The sequence below is a fragment of the Mauremys mutica genome, chromosome 16 (genome assembly GCF_020497125.1).
Source record: "Mauremys mutica isolate MM-2020 ecotype Southern chromosome 16, ASM2049712v1, whole genome shotgun sequence".
Taxonomy (NCBI): Eukaryota; Metazoa; Chordata; order Testudines; family Geoemydidae; genus Mauremys; species Mauremys mutica.
The window spans coordinates 29,305,495-29,325,075 of record NC_059087.1 but is presented as its reverse complement, the minus strand read 5'-3'; the positions used below and the strand labels follow the sequence as shown (position 1 = coordinate 29,325,075).

The window sequence follows — 19,581 nt, the reverse complement described above, 5'->3', positions numbered from 1 at the left end:
ACAGGTTCTCGTGTGGGTCCCCAGCTGGCTGCTGTGTCCTGCTGTTACCCTGGCTTAGGGGGAGCCGGGCTGCTGCAGCTGGGTGTGGTAGTGAGCAGCAGCTCCCAGCTGTTCTGTCACAAGCCAGCATCCCTTCACTTCCGTCTCAACTGCCCCCAACTGCCATACTGCCCCGCCCCGCCCTGCCCAGGCGGCCTGAGCGGGGAGAATCACACACTGCAAGGGGTGCGCGCTCAGAACTGGCAGCAGCAAACGGCTGGTGGATGGAGCTCTGCCACGGCTCGCTGTGTCTCCTTGGGCACGTGGTGCCTCAGTTTCCCCACCTGCAGCGGTGGAAGGCTGCTGAAGGGGCTAATGAGTGGTGGGGCAGCACATGGAGCTCCTTGGCTGGAAGGTTGCTGAGTGATCTCAGCCCTGCACAAGATAGGCAGAGGGTGGGGTGGGTGGGGGACTGAGACTCCTCCCTCTAAGGCACGGGGGGGAGGGGGTGGGGTGGGGCTGAGCTTGGGGGAGGGGGCTGGTGCTGTTTTAACAGTGCAGGTGAGAGGTACTCTGCTGCCAGCAGGAGGCACTCCCCCGCCTCTGTGAGGGGAGTCGGGCACGGGCTCTCTGATGCCCTGGGGGCAGGCCCCTCCCCGTGCAGGCCTCGTGGGCGGGGGGGGGGGATTTCCTGCTCTGGGCTCTGCCCCGGGCCTGAGCAGTGCAGGGAAGGCCTGGCCCCTGGCTCCTAGGAAATCAGCCACTTGGTGGTGGGAAGCCGGAGCGGGCACCAGGGCTGTGAGCAGCTGGGCTTTGCCTGAGCCCCTGCCAGGGAGCTGGCTGGACCCAGCACCTCCGGGCTGGGCTGTGCACATGCTGGTGGCATGGGCCAGGCTCTCCCAGCCTCCCCGCACCACCATCGCTGCTCAGTGCCAAGGGGCTCCAGGGCCCGGACAGACAGGGGCTGGGGAGGGGTCTTCTGCATTATGGGGCCGTTTCCCAGTGAGTTGGGGGGTCCTGGGTGCTGGCTACACAGCAGCCTGCTGCTGTACCCATAGCTGCCACTGCTGGGGGCTGTTCCTTCCTGCTGCACCATGCGCTTGGGGCACCCGGTGCCCGGGCCTGTTCAACAGAAGGGGCTGATGTCTGGGGCCAGAGGGATCCTTCATCCCCCTCCAGCACTTCCACACAGGAATCTCTCAGCGCTTTACAGGCACGAGCCACCTCAGCCCTGGGCCCCCAATCTCACCCTGCCCCCCGCTGGGCCGGCTGCTCAGGGGGGCTGTGCCAGCCCTGGGGAGGGGGACACTGGCTCTAGGCTTGTGCTTACCCCACCAGCCCTTGCTCTCTCTGCAGTTGGGATGTCAATGGGCCTGAATGCACGGCTCTCCCCCGAGCGCGAGCTGGGCAAGGCCTGGCACTGGGTTACCAACTCCATTCCTCTGCCCCTTCTGTGCTCCAGGCAGGGCTGCTGCTCTCTGCAGAGCCCCAGTGCTCCCCCACGATTTAGCCATGTGCCCCATTAAAATCCCCCCCCCACCTCCACCACCCATTCCAGTCCCAGGTAGCAGAGCTGCTGGCAGAGCCTGGCCAGCCGGTGGGGGCCTTGGGGGAGCCTCCACCTCCCCTTTCCTGCACTGTTTGCAACAGCTGCCATCTAGTGACAATGGCTCCCAGTGGAATCTGCCTCCAGGAGCCTGTGCTGGAGCTCTGGGTGCGGAGTCTGGGCCATGCCCGGCCTGGCTTGTTCCCCCACCCTGCTCCCATAACCTCTGCCTCTGCTGCAGCCTCCCCCTGCACCCTCTCCTGGGGAGGTGGGGGGCACTATGTGCCCCTGGGGCAGGCGAGGGGCTGGTACAACACTCGTAATCCTGCTTGGGCTGTGGCCCAGACCTGCAACACTTCCTCCCTGGGGGCTGCACCAGGGCTTCCATGACACGGCTGAGGGTGGGTCCAGGCACCCCACAGGCTCAGCCCTGAGCCTTTCACCACCTCCTCTGCAGAGCAGCCCTCCAGGGGAAGGAGGTGAGGTGCCCCCTACCAGGGGTGCAGCTTGGCTGGGCCTGCCGGGTTGGCTCATCTGCTCTTTGCAGCGTTTGGCTGAGGGTAGGGTTGTAGCTGTGCTCCCGCTCCCCTGGCAGCCCCAGTTCTCTTTGCTCCAGGTGTGGTTTCTGCCGCGGCTGCTCGCAGGGAGTTAATACAGCAAGACCCCTCTGCTTTGGCTGCGGTGTGGCACAGGAACTACAGCTGCCAGCATGCATTGCCTCCCCCGGTGCTGAGCTGCAGGCTGGGACCTTGAGTGGCTGCCCCTGTGGGCCCTGGGCAGCTCGCTGTAGCATTTCTCACCCTCGCCCCGTTGGCGTGGGGTGTGCTGGCAGGGCCGTCCCTCCTGCTCTGGGAAGGACGGCACAGGAGCTGTTGGTGTGTGGAGCCCGGGCAGGCCTGGGGTGCGACCAGCAGCACCAGAACATTTACAGCAGCACCCTGTGCCAGGCCGTGTTGGCACTGTCGTCCCTGGGGGAAGCTGCAAAACCAGGCTCCTGCTTCCTTCCACTCTGCGTCCGCCCTGGGGCTGGCTCAGGGAGCAGGGATGGGTATTTCCCCTGGTGGGGGGGATGCCTCCTGGCACAAGGACCAAGGACAATGGGCTCTGGGGGCTGAGCAGCCCTGGAGGGCCCTGGCTGGGGGAGGTGTGGGAGGTGCCTCTGCCCATGCGGTACCTAGCCTGCCCGTCTGTGCCCACTCGCTCCCCTAGCCTGGATCCCAGCCAGGCTTCAAATCCTGCTGTGACGCCGGGGCGAGCCTCAGCCCAGGGCTGATGGCGTTGCAGCCTCTGCCTGGGGGGCTGTAAAGACACTGGTTTCTCGGGCCTGGGTGGGGAGGGCGAGTCTGCCAAGGCTGGAGCGTACCCGTTCACCTCAGGCCCAGGCTGCGGCCTGCCTGGCACACAGCTCTGTGGGCAGCCAGCCGCACTGGTTCCCGATGGGGCAGTTTGCAATCAGGAGCGTTAGGGAGCAGACCGGCAGCCTCCTCAGCCAGTAGGGGCCTTCCTGGGTTGCTCCAACGCTGCCAGTCGCCTGCCAGAGCTGGGGAAGTGTTGGGGTGGGCGGGCAGTGCCTGCTGCCTTTTGAGGCCTTGGGCCACCCTGGGCCTGGCCCTGCGATCTGCCCGTGCTCAGCCTGGGGCCATGAGGATAGGAGTTGAGGGCATTAGGATCAGGCCCTTTGCCTGGAGCACCTGCTGTGGTGCCAGTGGGATGGTTGTGCACATCTGGGGGGAGGGCACTGTGATTTCTGGGCCTGTGCAGAAAGGAACTCCCCCATCCTGGGGCGGAGGGGACATGGTGGCAGGGCCCTGCTGCTGCTGTGTTCTCAGCTGGGCACAGCACACCCTTGGCTGCAGGGAGGGAGAGGACGGGGGATTGAGGGAGCACAGGGAGGAGCTGCGGAGGAGGCTCTTGTGGGGAGAGGGGGTGAGTCCTGCGGGGTGTGGTCAGGGGCTCATGCAAATGTCTGCCCTTATTCTGGGTACCTGCTGCCCCATGGCTGGCACTGGAGCTAAAGCTGTAGGCTGCCCTGTTCCTGTCAGAGGGGCCCAGCGATGGAGGCAGCTGCCATGGGACCCAAGGGGTGGGAGGCAGGCCAGGGGCGGGGTGGCACTTCAGCTCCCCCGCCGGGCGGTGTTGGGGGGTGCTCTCCTTTCTGTGGGCACATCCCAGGAACAGGTTAACTCATGGGCTGAGGGCACGGCTGAGCAGAGGCCAGGGGTTGTGGGACGGCCTGGGGCTCTGTGAGGGAAGCTGCGCTCAAGTCAGGCCCAAGGTTTAAAGGCAACGGGCACTAGCCCTGGAGCCAGGCAGCTGAGGCGAGCAGGCCTGGGGCCACCTCACAGCTCACGGGGAGAGGAGCAGGGGCAGGGATGTGCGGGTGAGGCTGGGAGGAGAAAGTGGGATACGTGGCAGGTGCCAGCTGTGGGGGTGATGGGGCCAAGTCACTGGCTGGCTGCTGAGAGCCAAGGCTCTGGGCAGTGGGTCGTGTGGGCAGGACCTAGGGGGAAGCTGCACTGCTGGGCACCCCACCCGCCTGGGTGTGCGTTTGGCTGAGATGTTTAACTGAAGGGAGAGGCTGATGCACCAGGGTTACCCGTGCCAGCTGAGCCCAGCGTGCTGCTGGTTGTGGAGGGAGCCCTGGGTGGTGGCTAGTGCTGCTGGGCGGGGGGGCCGTGCAGGATGTGAGCAGGGGCTGGGAGGGGTTTCGGCGGGTGTGCGGTGGGAGCTGAGCAGGGGGGGCTCTCGGCAGGGCAGGGGCTGGCCTGCAGGAGGCAGTCGTGCCCGCGGCTCATTGTCCTCTCCCCGCAGGATGCTGGTTGACTGCATGCCCCTGGTGGAGGTGGAAGACATGATGATCATGGGGAAGAGGCCAGACTCCAAGTGCGTCTTCACCTACGTGCAGTCCCTCTACAACCACCTGCGGCGCCATGAGTTACGCTTGCGGCAGAAAGAGTTCTAGAGCCCCCCCGTCCTGCCCCCGCTGCCCTGGGCACGGCTGCAGCGTGAATAGACCCCCGCTGCCCCCCGCAGGGACCCAGGTGTGCAGGGGGGGGCACCCACCTGCCCCCAGCAGACCTGGCCACCCACCTGGCTGCCCTGAGGGGCCTGGGTGAGGCTGAGACTGGTCCTGCACTGTCTGTGCTCTGCCCCCTCTGTCCATGTTACGAGCTCCCTCCAGCTGCTGCTCTGCCCCATGGTCCCTGGCCTGGTCCCCCTGCCAGCTTGGCTCTCACCCCCTGCCCTGTGCTTTCTATAGTATTGTTTTAAGTTATTCATGTTAACGGAATTGTTTTTATGCTGTGCAATACCCCCCTCCCCCCCCCGCCGGGCTGGGAGAGCCCTGTGTACGTCTCAGGCTGGCTGTGGGGCCACGGCCCTGCCCTGTCTGGCTGTGGTCCTGGGCGCCGCATGGTGGCAATGGGCTGGCATGGTGCTGTAGACCCCTGGCCCAGGGGGCTGTCGCTGGAGTTAGGGGGGCAGGTGAGGGAGCGTCCCAGGGCTTGTGGCCTGGGTTGCTGGGCTCTGGGTGCAGCACCCGTGTGCGGGGGGGGGGTTCTCGGGGGGAGGTGCGCTCCAGAAGGGTGCTGCTCACGCTCCTGCTTGCAGCCCTCTCCCTTGGGAACCTCCACACTCAGCATTGTGCCCACCCCTGGGGGCAGCGCCCACATTGGCACGCTGCTGCCTGCTGCTCCCACCCACCCCCAGGAGGCACTGCCAGTGCTGGGCCCCACAGCCCCTTTGCCCTGGGGAGCTGGACTGGAACCTGGTGAGGGGGTGGGCTCCTGGGGCACAGGCCCTTCCCAGTGGGGCAGCCCCCCAGGGCTTGGCTTGGTACCGCCCACTCGATTCCCAGCCCACCAACCTGGCCCTGGGCCCCTTGCACTCAGTGTCACTAGCCGATTGTGTAACCATTTCTACACCTGCATAGACACTTGTATCACCAGCCTGACAATAAAGTTCTGTTATACAGGGCCCGGCCTCTGCTCCTTGCCCCCCTGGGTGGGCAGAGGGCTGGCTGTGGCAATGCTCCCACTGCCCTGGCTCTGCAGGGTGCCCCGGTTAGCACTGCTACCCTCCCATTGCCGGGGGTGGGGGGAGGTATGGGGCGTGCACACACTGTCTCCCGCTCCTTTCGGGGAAGGGCCCCGCGTTCTCTCACCTGCCGCTCTGCCCAGTTCTGGCCTGGCCAGCTCCTTCCCTGCCAGCAGGCACTGTGGGTGGCTCCAGTCCCTCTGCCCTGCTCCCCTCTCCACCACCAGCTCACTGTGATGGCTGCAGCCCCCAGGCCGGTGGGTTCATGGAGCAGAGCTAGGCCCTACCCCCTATTTTCCACCCCCAACCCCATGGCTATGGCTGCAAAGTGGATCCCTGTGGGCTGAGAGCCTCCTGGAACCACCAGCAGGGCTGTAGCCTAAGGGCAGGAGGCCTGTCTCCCTGCCCTATTGGTGTCCCTGTGCCAGGCTGCTGCTCCTGGCCCCAGGGAGCCAGGTTCCTGCAGGGGCCAGGTGTGGGGTATGGGGGCTTCTGAAGCCACACTGCACCTGAAAAGGCTGCACTGTTTCTGGGGCGTCCATGCTAGGTGTATTCCTGGCTCAGCCGCACCCACATCTAGGATGACCAGACAGCAAGTGTGAAAAATTGGGGCAGGGGGTGGGGGGTAACAGGAGCTTATATAAGGAAAAGCCCCAAATAGCAGGATTGTCCCTAAAAGATCAGGACATCTGCAAACCCTACCCACAGCCCCTCTGCTCGGGCTCCCAGGATCAGGCACTCGTCCTACCCTCCCCGCTGGCTAACACCCATGGCCGAGATCCCCAGCACAGGCTGGGCTGGTGTAAGCCCAGACCGGGTGTTGAGAAGGGGGTGCTGCTCCGGCTCCCACCACGGCAGCAGGGAGGGAGTGGAGCCGTGTGGTTAGCGAGGCCGCTGTCCAGTTCCCAGTGAGGAGCCCCCTGCACGGCTCCACCAACCCATTTCCTGGACACAGGGCAGACCCCGACTCAGCCCCTGGCCCTTCTGCAGGGCCCAGCTCCTGCTCCGTCAATCAGCCAGGGCCCTGGCCTTGCACCCTAGGGCCAGGCCCAGCAAGGGGGCTTCCCTCCCCAGCAGCCGGGACTAGCCCCTAAAAGCCCCAGGTCCAGTCTGAGCCCCCCGCTGGAGCCACCAGCTGCAGCCTGACTACAGTGCTGGTTCCCCGCGTCCCCCACCCACAGCCCCTGTTTGTGCTGACGGGGGGTGGGGGTGGTGTTTGCTGTAATGAGCTGGGGGGGCTCCCCAAGCTCCCCAGGAAGACGGTGACACACTGCAACAGGTGGAGTGAAGGGGCCTTTATTCCAGCTCTGGACACAAGCCCGTGGACCACAGCGCAGATGGCAGGGGACAGCGACCCTGTGCCCTCTGGGACTCAGCTCATCCACCCTCAGCACCCAGAGCTTTCAGCTGAGGGCTTCATTCTGTCCCTGCAGGCAGGGGGCACTGACAGCACAGCAGCACTAGCAGGCTGGTCCGGGTGCCACGGGGCTGCCTGTTAACAGCCATGGGGCTGGGCAGCAGGCAGGGGAGGGCAGCTGACCCAGGGCTGGTATAGAACATATTGTGCCCTGAACAACGCCCCCTGGGGGACAGAAGCTGTGTCACACCTACCAGTGGGGTGGATGCACAGCTCCAGTCCATGCACCCCGTGTGCACACGCACACCCCTCCCCATGCACACGTTTGGCTGCCCTCTATAGATCTGGGTGTTCCTGGTTGCCAGGCTTCCTCGGGTGCTCGCTCTTGGCTGCAGGAGCTGGGGGGAAGGATGGTTCAGCGCCCTGCTCCTTCGCTTGCAGGGTGGGCAGAGGCCTGGCTGGGGCGAGCTGGAACTCCTCAGGCACCAGGGCATCAGGTGCCTCCTTGCGGTAAAATCCCAGCTCCTGCACCAGCTGGTTAATCTCTTCCCGGCTCATGTCACTCAGGGGAATTCTCTGCAAAAAACAAACAAACCAGGGATTGCAGTGCCGGACATCCAGCAGCCCCAGCCCTAGTCATGGCTAGGCCAGCAACTCAGCCCCCTGCAGGCTCAGCTCCCTCCCACAGCTAGGCCCAGAGCTCCGCTCAGTCCAGCACCAGGGCGACAGCCTCCCGCTGGCTTTCACCGGATGACTGCAGAACACATCCCCTGCTGGGACAAGCAGCTGGGAGCTATCCCACAGCCAGAGCCCCAACCCTGCTCCCCACATCCCGATGTGTAGAAAGAATAGTAAGTATGGCAGGCAACCAGCTTGGCTTAACAGTGAAATCCTTGCTGATCTTAAACGCAAAAAAGCAGCTTACAAGAAGTGGAAGATTGGACAAATGACCAGGGAGGAGTATAAACATATTGCTCAGGCATGCAGGAGTGAAATCAGGAAGGCCAAATCACACTTGGAGTTGCAACTAGCAAGGGATGTTAAGAGTAACAAGAAGGGTTTCTTCAGGTATGTTAGCAACAAGAGGAAAGTCAAGGAAAGTGTGGGCCCCTTACTGAATGAGGGAGGCAACCTAGTGACAGAGGATGTGGAAAAAGCTAATGTACTCAGTGACTTTTTTGCCTCTGTAGAAGCAGCAAAGAATCCTGTGGCACCTTATAGACTAACAGACGTTTTGCAGCATGAGTTTTCGTGGGTGAATACCCACTTCTTCAGATGCAAGTACTTTTTTGCCTCTGTCTTCACCAAGGTCAGCTCCTAGACTGCTGCACTGGGCAGCACAGTATGGGGAGGAGGTGACCAGCTCTCTGTGCAGAAAGAAGTGGTTCAGGACTATTTAGAAAAGCTGGACGAGCACAAGTCTGTGGGGCTGGATGTGCTGCATCCAAGGGTGCTAAAGGAGTTGGTGGATGTGATTGCAGAGCCATTGGCCATTATCTTTGAAAACTCATGGCAATCGGGGGAGGTCCCGGATGACTGGAAAAAGGCTACTGTAGTGCCCATCTTTAAAAAAGGGAAGGAGGAGGATCCGGGGAACTACAGGCCAGTCAGTCTCACCTCAGTCCCTGGAAAAATCATGGAGCAGGTCCTCAAGGAATCAATTCTGAAGCACTTAGAGGAGAGGAAACTGATCAGGAACAGTCAGCTTGGATTCACCAAGGGCAAGTCATGCCTGACTAACCTAATTGCCTTCTATGAGGAGATAACTGGCTCTGTGGATGAGGGGAAAGCAGTGGACATGTTATTCCTTGACTTTAGCAAAGCTTTTGATACAGTCTCCCGCAGTATTCTTGCCAGCAAGTTAAAGAAGTATGGGCTGGATGATTGGACTATAAGGTGGATAGAAAGCTGGCTAGATGGTCAGGCTCAACGGGTAGTGATCAACAGCTCCATGTTAGTTGGCAGCTGGTATCAAGTGGGGTGCCCTAAGGGTCGGTGCTGGGGCCAGTTTTGTTCAATATCTTCATTACTGATCTGGAGGAAGGCGTGGACTGCTCCCTCAGCAAGTTTGCAGATGACACTAAACTGGGAGGAGTGGTAGATACGCTGGAGGGTAGGGACAGGACACAGAGGGACCTGGACAATTTAGAGGACTGGGCCAAAAGCAACCTGATGAGGTTCAACAAGGACAAGTGCAGAGTCCTGCATTTAGGACAGAAGAATCCCATGCACTGCTACAGACTAGGGACCGAATGGCTGGGCAGCAGTTCTGCAGAAAAGGACCTAGGGGTTACAGTGGGCGAGAAGCTGGATATGAGTCAACAGTGTGCCCTTGTTGCCAAGAAGGCTAACGGCATTTGGGCTGTATAAGTAGGGGCACTGCCAGCAGATCGTTCCCCTCTATTCGACATTGGTGAGGCCTCATCTGGAGTACTGTGTCCAGTTTTGGGCCCCACGCCACAAAAAGGATGTGGAAAACTTGGAAAGAGTCCAGCGGAGGGCAACAAAAATGATTAGGGGGCTGGAGCACATGACTTACGAGGAGAGGCTGAGGGAACTGGGATTGTTTAGTCTGCAGAAGAGAAGAATGAGGGGGATTTGATAGCTGCTTTCAACCCCCTGAAGGGGGTTCCAAAGAGGATGGATCTAGACTGTTCTCAGTGGTAGCAGATGACAGAACAAGGAGTAATGGTCTCAAGTTGCAGTGGGGGAGGTCTAGGTTGGATATTAGGAAAAACTTTTTCACTAGGCGGGTGGTGAAGCACTGGAATGGGTTACCTAGGGAGGTGGTGGAATCTCCTTCCTTAGAGGTTTTTAAGGTCAGGCTTGACAAAGCCCTGGCTGGGATTATTTAGTTGGGTTTGGTCCTGCTTTGAGCAGGGGGTTGGACTAGATACCTCCTGAGGTCCCTTCCAACCCTGAGATTCTATGATTCTAAGAGTACCCAGGAGCACCCCTCTCTCCCACAACCCAGCCAGCTCTTACCTCCAGCTCCTCATATCTGAAGCTGAGCAGCACAAGCTCAGGGTCGGCTCCAGGGAGATGCTTCATCACCAGGTTGTGGCTGGAAGGTGCCCTTAAGGATCCTGGCAGTGATGGGGCAGGGCCCTGGCCTGGCATCAGCATCCCACTGACCATGGCCTGGGTGACTCAGGGCCCCAGGCGTGGAAGTTGCAGGGTCCTCTGTGTCCAGTGGGCTGGGAGAGCAGGGCACGGGCCCCTTGCTGACGTGCAATTCACTGAGCATCCCAGCAACCCCCGGGCTAGCTCCTGGGATGACCCCAGCCCTAGCACAGTGTCTAGGGAAGCAGAGGGCTGGGGCTCTGGCCCCAGATGTGGTGGGAGGCAGTGTGAGGTTTAGCCTCCAGCAGGTGGCAGAGCATCTGCCTCTGGGGTGCAGCATCTCTGCTTCCCCTCCCCCCAGGCACAGGGACCTGATGCTATTTCTGAGGGTAAAGGGAGCTTGATCTCATAGCCCCCATCCCCCGCAGCCCTGGACACCAGCCAGCTGTCCCCAGGAGCCAAAACCACATCCCACAGCGCTGGGCATGCTGGGCGAGTTAGTGGCAAATGGTCGTCGGGCTCCAGAGTCAACACCCAATTGGGATGAATGGGAGCTCTTGGCCCAGGCTGTCTGCAGACTCAGGCAGGCGACACAGACCCACTGACACGCACGGGGGTTCACAGCCTTGCAGGCTGGAAATATGAGCTTGGATCTTGGAGCCAAATCCCAGGTTTGCCAGCCCCCTCCCCATCCACAGCCTGGCCCACCCCAGAGCAGGAAAGGATACTACAGAGGGATGTCCTCGGTGACAAAGGCCTTCACCTGGAAGGGAGCAGAGATGAGTGCTGCCCCCGAGACAAAAGGGCCAGGAGGGCTCCCCCACACCGCAGAACCTCCAGGGAAAGCAGGAGGCTGCATGAGACCTGTGCACCTGCCAGAGCTGCCCCGGCAGAGGGGTTTGGCAAAGCACTGTGATAGCCTGACCCCGGCACAAACAGCGCCTGTGGGAGGAAGGACCCAAGGAGGAGGCCAAGGGGGTGCCTCTGTCCCCTGTATGGCAGCCCAGTGGAGGGGGTGGGGCTCATTCCCTGCGTCCCCAGCCCAGGGAGCGGCAGCACTCACCTCCTTCAGGCGGCTCAGCCATCATCCACCGCAGGTCTGCGGGAAAGAGGGTGCACGGGGAGTGAGAGCTGCACACGGCCCCCCACAGCCACCCCCTAACCCCACTGCAATCTCCCCACTATCCCCCCTGCAATTCCACCAGCAACCCCCCCATTGCCCTGCAGCCCCACCTGTAACCCGCTTCCACAGCCCCACATGCCCCTTGCCCCCTGCAATCCCACTTATAACCACCTCAATCTGGCTTTGCACCCCCTCCATCTCCACCCCTCTGACACCCCCCACCCACCCCTCTGCTCCATCCCACTGACCCCACCCAGACCCAGCTGGTCCTTCTATGGCCCCCGTCAGCAGAGTGTCTGAGCGCCTCCCAGTCTGTAATGGGCTGGGGCTGTGCAGGGCTTGCACCCCCAGGCCAGAAAGGCAGGGAGTTGCCAGGGTCCCACAAGGAGCCTGTGGCCACCCTTCCTCTCCTCCCCTGGGCAGGGTGGGCTGCTCCTAGCTGGACCCAGCCCCTCCCTGCCTGCCCCTGCCCCTGCCCCACACTGGGCTCCTCCATGTCTCCAGGGCCAGGTCACCAGGAGAAGCAGAATGCCTGGTTGCCATGGTAATGAAGCACACATCAGGTTGTCCTAGTAACAGGTCATGTTAATGGTTTCCAGGGGAACTCATCGGGAGGCTCCACCCCCTCCCCCAACCAGAGTTTGGGGGTTCATCCCCACTAGGGCTGTGCCTCTCCCCACCTTCCACTGGTGTGTGGTCACCATCCAGCTGCCCCATAGCACTAACTGCTGCTCACGGGTAAAGGGGACCCCTGCCCCCAGGTCATCCGCCCCCCATCCCAGCACCCTGGCCCCTCCCCAGATTCCCTGCGACCCCTCCCTGGGACGGGGGGTGGGTGGATGCCAATGGCCACTTGCCCCTGGTTAATCGCTGAGTGGAAGTGGGACCTAGGTGGTAGCTCGTCTCCCAGGTAGTCTGGGGCGCTCAGATCTCAGTTCTAGTTCCAGCCCAGGTCTCCCCAGAAGGATTTGGGGTGCCCCGCCCGGGGGTTCGGCAGACCCCCGCGATAGGGGGAGGGGCAGGCACTGGGTCCAGCTGGGCTCTGGAGGCGCAAGGTGGCAGGGGTGCCCCAAGGCACAGCAGAGGAGAAGGCTCGGTCTCACTCCCCGGACGGGACGGGATGGGTGAGGCTCCTCTCCCCAGGCAGCAGCCAGCGACCGGCTGCGGGCGGTCCTGCTCCAGCCCCCCGGGATCAGCCTCCCCCCAACCCGGCTACTCGGGTTCCAAGAGCCGGCACAGCAGCTCACGGGGCTCCCCTCGCTCGGAGGCGGGGAGAGCTCGGGGAAGAGGGATGCGCTAAGACACAGGCCGGGGAGGCAGGACGCTCCCCCTCCCCCCATCTTGCCTGGACACCCCACGTCCCTGCATGACCCACTCCTAGCGCTCCTTATCCTCAGGGCTCGGCCTGGCCCCAGTCCCCGATCCGCCCCCTCGCTCCCCAGCGCTCGGCCCAGCCCGATCCCCGTGTCCGCCCCCTCGTTCCCCAGCGCTCGGCCCGTCCCGATCCCCCCACGCCCCGTGTCCGCCCCCTCGCTCCCCAGCGCTCGGCCCAGCCCGATCCCCGTGTCCGCCCCCTTGCTCGGCCCGTCCCGATCCCCCCACGCCCCGCGTCCGCCCCCTCGCTCCCCAGCGCTCGGCCCGGCCCGACCCCCCCCACACCCCGCGTCCGCCCCCTCGCTCCCCAGCGCTCGGCCCGGCCCGACCCCCCCCCCCCACACACCCCGCGTCCGCCCCCTCGCTCCCCAGCGCTCGGCCCGGCCCGCCCCCCCCCCACACCCCGCGTCCGCCCCCTCGCTCCCCAGCGCTCGGCCCGGCCCGACCCCCCCACACACCCCGCGTCCGCCCCCTCGCTCCCCAGCGCTCGGCCCGTCCCGACCCCCCCCCCACACACCCCGCGTCCGCCCCCTCGCTCCCCAGCGCTCGGCCCGTCCCCACCCCCCCCCCACACCCCGCGCGTCCGCCCCCTCGCTCCCCAGCGCTCGGCCCGACCCCCCCCACACACCCCGCGTCCGCCCCCTCGCTCCCCAGCGCTCGGCCCGGCCCCACCCCCCCCCCCACCCCGCGTCCGCCCCCTCGCTCCCCAGCGCTCGTCCCGCCCCCCCCCCACGCCCCGCTCTCCAGCCCAAAGCAGCGGGTGGTTCCCCGCGCCCCCCGCCGTTACCTCCACCTTGCCCCGGGCCAGCCCCTGCAGCTTCCCCCAGTCCGGCTCGTAGGCGCGCAGGGGCGCCAGCAGCCCGGCCAGCAGCAGGAGCAGGCGGCGCATCGGGCCGGACCGGGCCGGGCCGGGCGTGCAGGGGGCTCGGAGCGGAGCCTGCTGCTGGGGCCGCTGCCACGTCGGTGGGAGGGGAGGGAGGCGGTGCAAGCTGGGAGCTGCGGCTCCGGCCCCTCCCTGTGACACGGTGCCCCCCGGAACGCTCCGGTCCCAGGGCTTGCGGGGGCAGAGCGGCCCCGAGCCACTGACAGCCCCCGGCTGGAGCTGGGGGGGCGCAGCGGTTCGCTCCACCAGCCACACGGGTTAACTCGGGACTTGGCTCCAAAGGGAAACCTAGGGGCGTCACGGTCATGCCGGAGTGAGAGCGTGCACACGGGCCCTGCGCCAGGACAGCTGCAGCGGGGTAATTGGTACATGGAGAGAAACCCTGGGTTTAAACCATAAATTGGGGCGAAAGGCCATGTGGACGCTCCGAGTTCAGTGTAAACCAGGCTTGTTTCATTTAGGTTTGTGTTTAAGCTAAACCAAACTGAGCTGCTCTTAAATCAAAGTAAGCGAGTCCCCGCAGGAGTTAATGAAACCAGCACCAGTTGTGTGTAGACAAGGCCCCTAGGGGATACCTGCTGCTTCCTTTCTGGACCTACAAAGAGCTGCATGGAAACTTTTTAAAGACACCATAATAGAGGCTCAATTTAAATGTACCCCCCAAATTAAAAAAACATAGTAAGAGAGCCAAAAAAGTGCCACCGTGGCTAAACAAAGTAAAAGAAACAGTGAGAGGCAAAAAGGCAGCAATTAAACAGTGGAAGTTAAACGTTAGTGAAGCAAATAGAAAGGAGCATAAACTTGGGCAAATGAAGCGTAGAACTCCCAACTAGGAAGGCCAAAAAAGAATTTGAAGAACAGCTGGCCAGAGACCAGGGCCGGCTCCAATTTTTCTGCTGCTCTAAGCGGAGAAAAAAAAATAGAAGACGACGATGAGCGGCGGCAGTTAAGCGGCAGCTAAATCACGGCGCTTCTTCAGCGGCACTGTGGTGGCGGGTCCACCCTCTCTTCCTCTTTGGCAGCAATTCGGCGGCAGCTCAAAGAGGAAGAGAGGGGATGAGGGACCTGTCGCCGAATTGCCGCCGAAGACCCGGACGTGCCGCCCCTTTAAATTGGCCGCCCCAAGCACCTGCTTCCTACACTGGTGCCTGCAGCTGGCCCTGCCAAAGGCTCACAAAGCAATAGCAAACATTTTTTAAAGTAAATCTGAGGTAGGAATTCTGCTAAACAATCAGAGGGGGCACTGGACGATCGACATGGTAGAGGAGCACTCAAGGACGACAAGGCCATTGTGGAGAAACTAAATGAATTCTTTGCATTAGTCTTCACAGCTGAGGGTGTGAGGGAGATTCCCAAACCTGAGCCATTCTTTTTAAGTGACAATTTGAGGAACTGTCCCAGATTGAGGTGTCGTTAGAGCAGGTTTTGGAACAAATTGATAAACTAAACAGTAATAAGTCACCAGGACCAGACGGTATCATCCAACAGTTCCGAAGGAACTCAACTGTGAAATTGCAGAACTACTAATTGTAGTCGGTAACCTAGCATTTAAATCAGCTTCTGTACCAAATGACTGGAGGCTAGCTAATGTGACACCAATTTTTAAAAAGGCTCCAGAGGTGATTGGCAATTACAGGCTGGTAAGCCTGACTTCAGTACCGAGCAAACTGGTTGAAACTATATCATAGAATCATAGAATCTCAGGGTTGGAAGGGACCTCAGGAGGTATCTAGTCCAACCCCCTGCTCAAAGCAGGACCAATCCCCAATAGTAAAGAACAGAATTGTCAGACACAGAGATGAACATAATTTGTTAGGGAAGAGTCAACATGTTTTTTGTAAAGGGCAATCAGGCCTCACCAAATTATTAGAATTCTTTGAGGGGGTCAACAAACATGTGGACAAGGGGGATCCAGTGGATATAGTGACTTAGATTTTCAGGAAGCCTTTGACAAGGTCCCTCACCAAAGGCTCTTAGGCAAAGTAAACAGCCACGGGATAAGAGGGAAGGTCCTCCCATGGATCGGTAACTGGTTAAAAGACAGGAAACAAAGAGTCGGAATGAATGGTCAGTTTTCAGAATGGAGAGAGGTAAATAGTGGTGTCCCCAGGGGTCTGTTCTGGGCCCAGTCCTAGTCAACATATTCATAAATGATCTGGAAAAAGGGGTGAACAGTGAGGTGGCAACATTTGCAGATGATACAAAACTTCTCAAGATAGTTAAGTCCCAGGCAGACTGCAAAGAGCTACAAAAGGATCTCACAAAACTGGGCGACTGGGCAACAAAATGGCAGATGAAATTCAGTGTTGATAAATGCAAAGTGATGATGCCTGTGACCATTTGCCCCTCTGAATGCCACCGGATGTGCTGGGCTGCCACTGAGTCAGGCTATTCTGCCAGCCTGGGTCCCCTTTACCTGGTCTTGCTGGGTTAGGCTCATAAGCCTCTTCCAGCGAAGCACACAGGCAGGGCCACGCCCAGCTGCACAGAGAGACAGGGACCCGCTCTGGAAAGATTCAGCCTTCGGGGCCCCCCCAGCACTGTGGTGCCCCCTCCCGTTAAGGGGGACAGACCCAAAGGTTTTATGAAATTTGCCCCCTCCCTCAGCATGGAGGAAGATATACACAACTTCTTGTCCCCCCAGTTAGAAATGACACAAAGTGGGTTATATTATAAACAAGAAATAAGTTTGTTACTTACAGAAGGTGAATTTTAAGCGGTAGCAAACAGAACAAAGCAGATTACCAAGCAAATAAAACAAAGCATGTAAACTAAACTTGAGTCACTAAGGAAATTGGTTACAAGTAGTAATTCCTCACTCTAGATATTGTCTTAGGTAGATTCCTTCACAGGCCAGATATCTGTCCAGCCTGGGTCACGCAGTTCTTCCCCGTGCCGCTCAGTTCCAGTCCTTTTGTTTCCAAGTATCTCTTTGGGCAGAGAGATGAAGGAGAAATGAACTGAAGATCTTGATTGTTTTCCTCTCCCACCTTATATAGGATTTCCATATGGCAGGAATCCTCTGTTTGATTCCCCCACTTCCCAGTGGAAAAGTTCAGCAGTCCAGCTTTTCATGAGTGATGTACCCGAGAATTCGGATTCTAATATCTAGACTGTATTGTTAAATCTATTCACCTACATTTGGGTTATTGCTGATTATGTACACTATGTATCACGTGACTTTTAAAAACTAACTTTGTATTTGTGGCTAATCTAAGCACTATGCCCAGATGTACCGACACTCTTTTCCCAACCTATGTGTTACATTGTTTTTTTAACATTAGCTTTAATAAAAAAATGTATATCAGGTGCCCAGGGCACCTGACTCTGTAGTGTCACAGCATCCATGAGTCATGGCAGTATGGAGTGTCCACAGGAAGGCCAAGCTTTTCACAGTCCATTGTCCTCGCTGATGGGCCATCCGCCCTCTGGCTTTTCCCATTGTTGTACCTGAAGTGTGAGCAGTGGGTGTCACCCAAAGTAGCACAGTTGATATACAGATACGTAGTCAATATTCCTAACTTCAGATACAGAAATGATACAGGCACACAAGCTGGATAATCACATTCAGTAAATCAGAACCTTTCCAATGATATCGCACAAGACCCATCTAACATCTCAGTTATATCATATTCATATAATAAGCATATTTTCATAAAGACTGTGGAGTGCGATGTCACAATCCCAATTATAAATATAAAATGATGGGGTCTAAATTAGCTGTTACCACTCAAGAAAGATCTTGGAGTCATTGTGGAAAACATCCACTCGATGTGCAGCGGCAGTAAAAAAAAGCGAACAGAATGTTGGGCGTCATTAAGAAAGGGATAGATAATAAGACAGAAAATATCATATTGTCTCTATATAAATCCATGGTACGCCCACATCTTGAATACTGTGTGCAGATGTGGTCGCCCCATCTCAAAAAAAGATATATTGGAATTGGAAAAGGTTCAGAAAAGGGCAACAAAAATGATTAGGGGTCTGGAACAGCTTCCTTATGGGAAAAGATTAATAAGACTGGGACTTTTCAGCTTAGAAAAGAGACAACTACGGGGGGGGGGGGGGGGAGATATGATTGTGGTCTATAAAACCATGACTGGTGTGGAGAAGGAAATAAGGAAGTGTTATTTACTCCTTCTCATTACACAAGAACTAGGGGTAACTCGATTAAATTAATAGGCAGCAGGTTTAAAACAAACAAAAGGAAGTATTTTTTCACACAACACGCAGTCAGTATGTGGAACTCTTTGCCAGAGGATGTTGTGAAGGCCAAGACTATAACAGGCTTCAAAAAAGAACTAGCTAAGTTCATGGAGGATAGGTCCATCAATGGCTATTAGCCAGGATGGGCAGGGATGGTGTCCCTAGCCTCTGTTTGCCAGAAGCTGGGAACAGGCGACAGGGGATGGATCACTTGATGATTCCCTGTTCTGTTCATTCCCTCTGGGGCACCTGGCATTGGCCAGTGTCAGCAGACAGGACACTGGGCTAGATGGACATTTGGTCTGACCCAGTCTGGCTGTTCTTATATTCTGTCATGAGTCTCAGGATAATTATTGTTTTCCTTAAAGCCCCAGCTCCTGGAGTCATGTGGAGATGTGATGATTTCAGCCTTCATTCTTAAAGAAAAAGTAAGTTTCTAGCCCTCATGGCTGTGGAGAAAGCTTCAAAAATGTGACCTAATTCACCCTAAAGGCTCACAAAGCAGAAGGCAAATAAAAAGACCCCCAAATCTAGTATTGATTTCATGATTTTAAAGCCAATCTCATTATTTTTTGTGAGCCTAGCTCATGATTTTTGAACGCTAGGGGTTGGCAACACGTGTTGGGCCCTCCTGGCTGGGAGAGAAAAACAAACCCATCATGAGCGTGTGACCCTGGCCTGAGTCAGCAGAGAGCCTGCAACCATAGCTCGGAGGGGGAGAGTGGCCTCCTGCAGCTCTGCGGGGGTGGGGTCAGCTCCAGTGCCCCCACGGAGACCATTTCATTGGCACCAGCATTAACTCCTTCACTGATGATCATTTCAGCGGGCACAGCCAGGTGAGGCATTCACCCCTGGTGTGGAAAGGCCTGGCTGCCACAAAAGTCGAGCCACCCCGACCCCCACCTCCGGCCTCCTCCAAGGGTGTCTGCAACAGGGTTTTGCTCTGGCAAAGCAACCTCTTTGGCACCGACGCCACGGAGCGTGTGGGCACTGCATAAAATCAATGGCATTTAATAGCAGAGGAAACAGAAGTGGTGCCAGGAGGGATGGGTCACTTGGGTGCATGCTGAATCCATTGCCAACAGCCGCAAATGGATGTAAAGGAAGCGGCTGCAGATGCCCAAGCTGGGTTCTGAAATGGGAGGAATCCTGGGACCCTGCTGGCAAATTCAGCCCAGTGGCTGCAGAATACACACCTGCTGCCCAGAGCTACTGGCACCCAGGCACATCCCTCCCCCTGTATTGCCCCTGCGGCCCCCCGGCTGCACAGGTGGGCTGGGGTAGGTGAAAAGACTGGAGCTCATGCCAAGCCCCAGTGATGGCATCCGAGAGTGTCTGTGCCCCTGGGCAGGGACGGTGGCTAGTCTCTGCTCCCTGGCTGCAGGGTTGGGGAATCCAGAGCCACGCAGTGGGAGCAGACTGAGTAAGGGAGCCAAGCCAAGCGTGTGGCAGCAGGAAGCAGTGTGCTCGCTTGCAGGGTGAGCTGGAGACAGCCCCCTGATAACAGCACTGCTACTAATATAACACTTAGGCTTGTCGTGGGCAATGCTGCAGAGAATGGATGAGTCACAGCCAGTGTGGGTAAAACCAGGGATTTGTGACTCAGCGGGGAGGGAAGGTTTGCAAACTGCTCAGTGCTGATTTAGCTGTTACCACTCACAGAGAGATCTCGGAGTCATCGTGGTTAGTTCTCTGAAAACAGCCACGCAGTGCGCAGCGGCATCAAAAAAAGCGAACAGAATGTTGGGCATCATTAAGAAAGGGATAGAGAATAAGACCGCAAATATTATAATGCTGCTATATAAATCCAAGGTACGCCCACAGCTTGAATACTGCGTGCAGATCCGGTCGCCCCAGCTCAAAAAAGATACATTAGAATTGGAAAAGGTGCACAGAAGGGCAACTAAAATGATTAGGGGGATGGAACAGTTTCCATATGAGGAGAGATTAAAAAGACTGGGACTTTTCAGCCTGGAAAAGAGACGACTACAATGGGATAAAATCTTGACTGGCGT

At 58.6% G+C, this 19,581-nt stretch overlaps 2 protein-coding genes across 6 annotated transcripts in view; one reads left to right on the top strand and one right to left on the bottom strand.

The window, feature by feature from the left end:
* The window catches only part of SMTN (smoothelin), a 55,536-nt gene extending 50,036 nt beyond the window's left edge, over positions 1 to 5,500 (top strand). For 4 of the 5 annotated variants that reach the window (XM_044990587.1, XM_044990588.1, XM_044990584.1 and 1 more), the window contains one exon: positions 4,337 to 5,500. In XM_044990587.1, the coding sequence (XP_044846522.1) occupies positions 4,337 to 4,487 (151 nt within the window). In that variant the 3' untranslated portion in view covers positions 4,488 to 5,500. The remainder of the gene's footprint in view (positions 1 to 4,336) is intronic. The other variant, XM_044990586.1, reaches the window with a different exon arrangement.
* Positions 5,501 to 6,840: 1,340 nt separating this feature from the next.
* SELENOM (selenoprotein M) lies at positions 6,841 to 13,462 on the bottom strand. The gene is made up of 5 exons (XM_044989421.1): positions 13,265 to 13,462; positions 11,044 to 11,079; positions 10,709 to 10,743; positions 9,903 to 9,981; positions 6,841 to 7,493 (listed from the first exon to the last, which is right to left on the bottom strand). The coding sequence occupies exons 1-5, from the start codon at positions 13,364 to 13,366 to the stop codon at positions 7,254 to 7,256; spliced, it is 492 nt and encodes a 163-aa protein (XP_044845356.1). The 5' UTR covers positions 13,367 to 13,462; the 3' UTR covers positions 6,841 to 7,253.
* Positions 13,463 to 19,581: the final 6,119 nt, after the last annotated feature.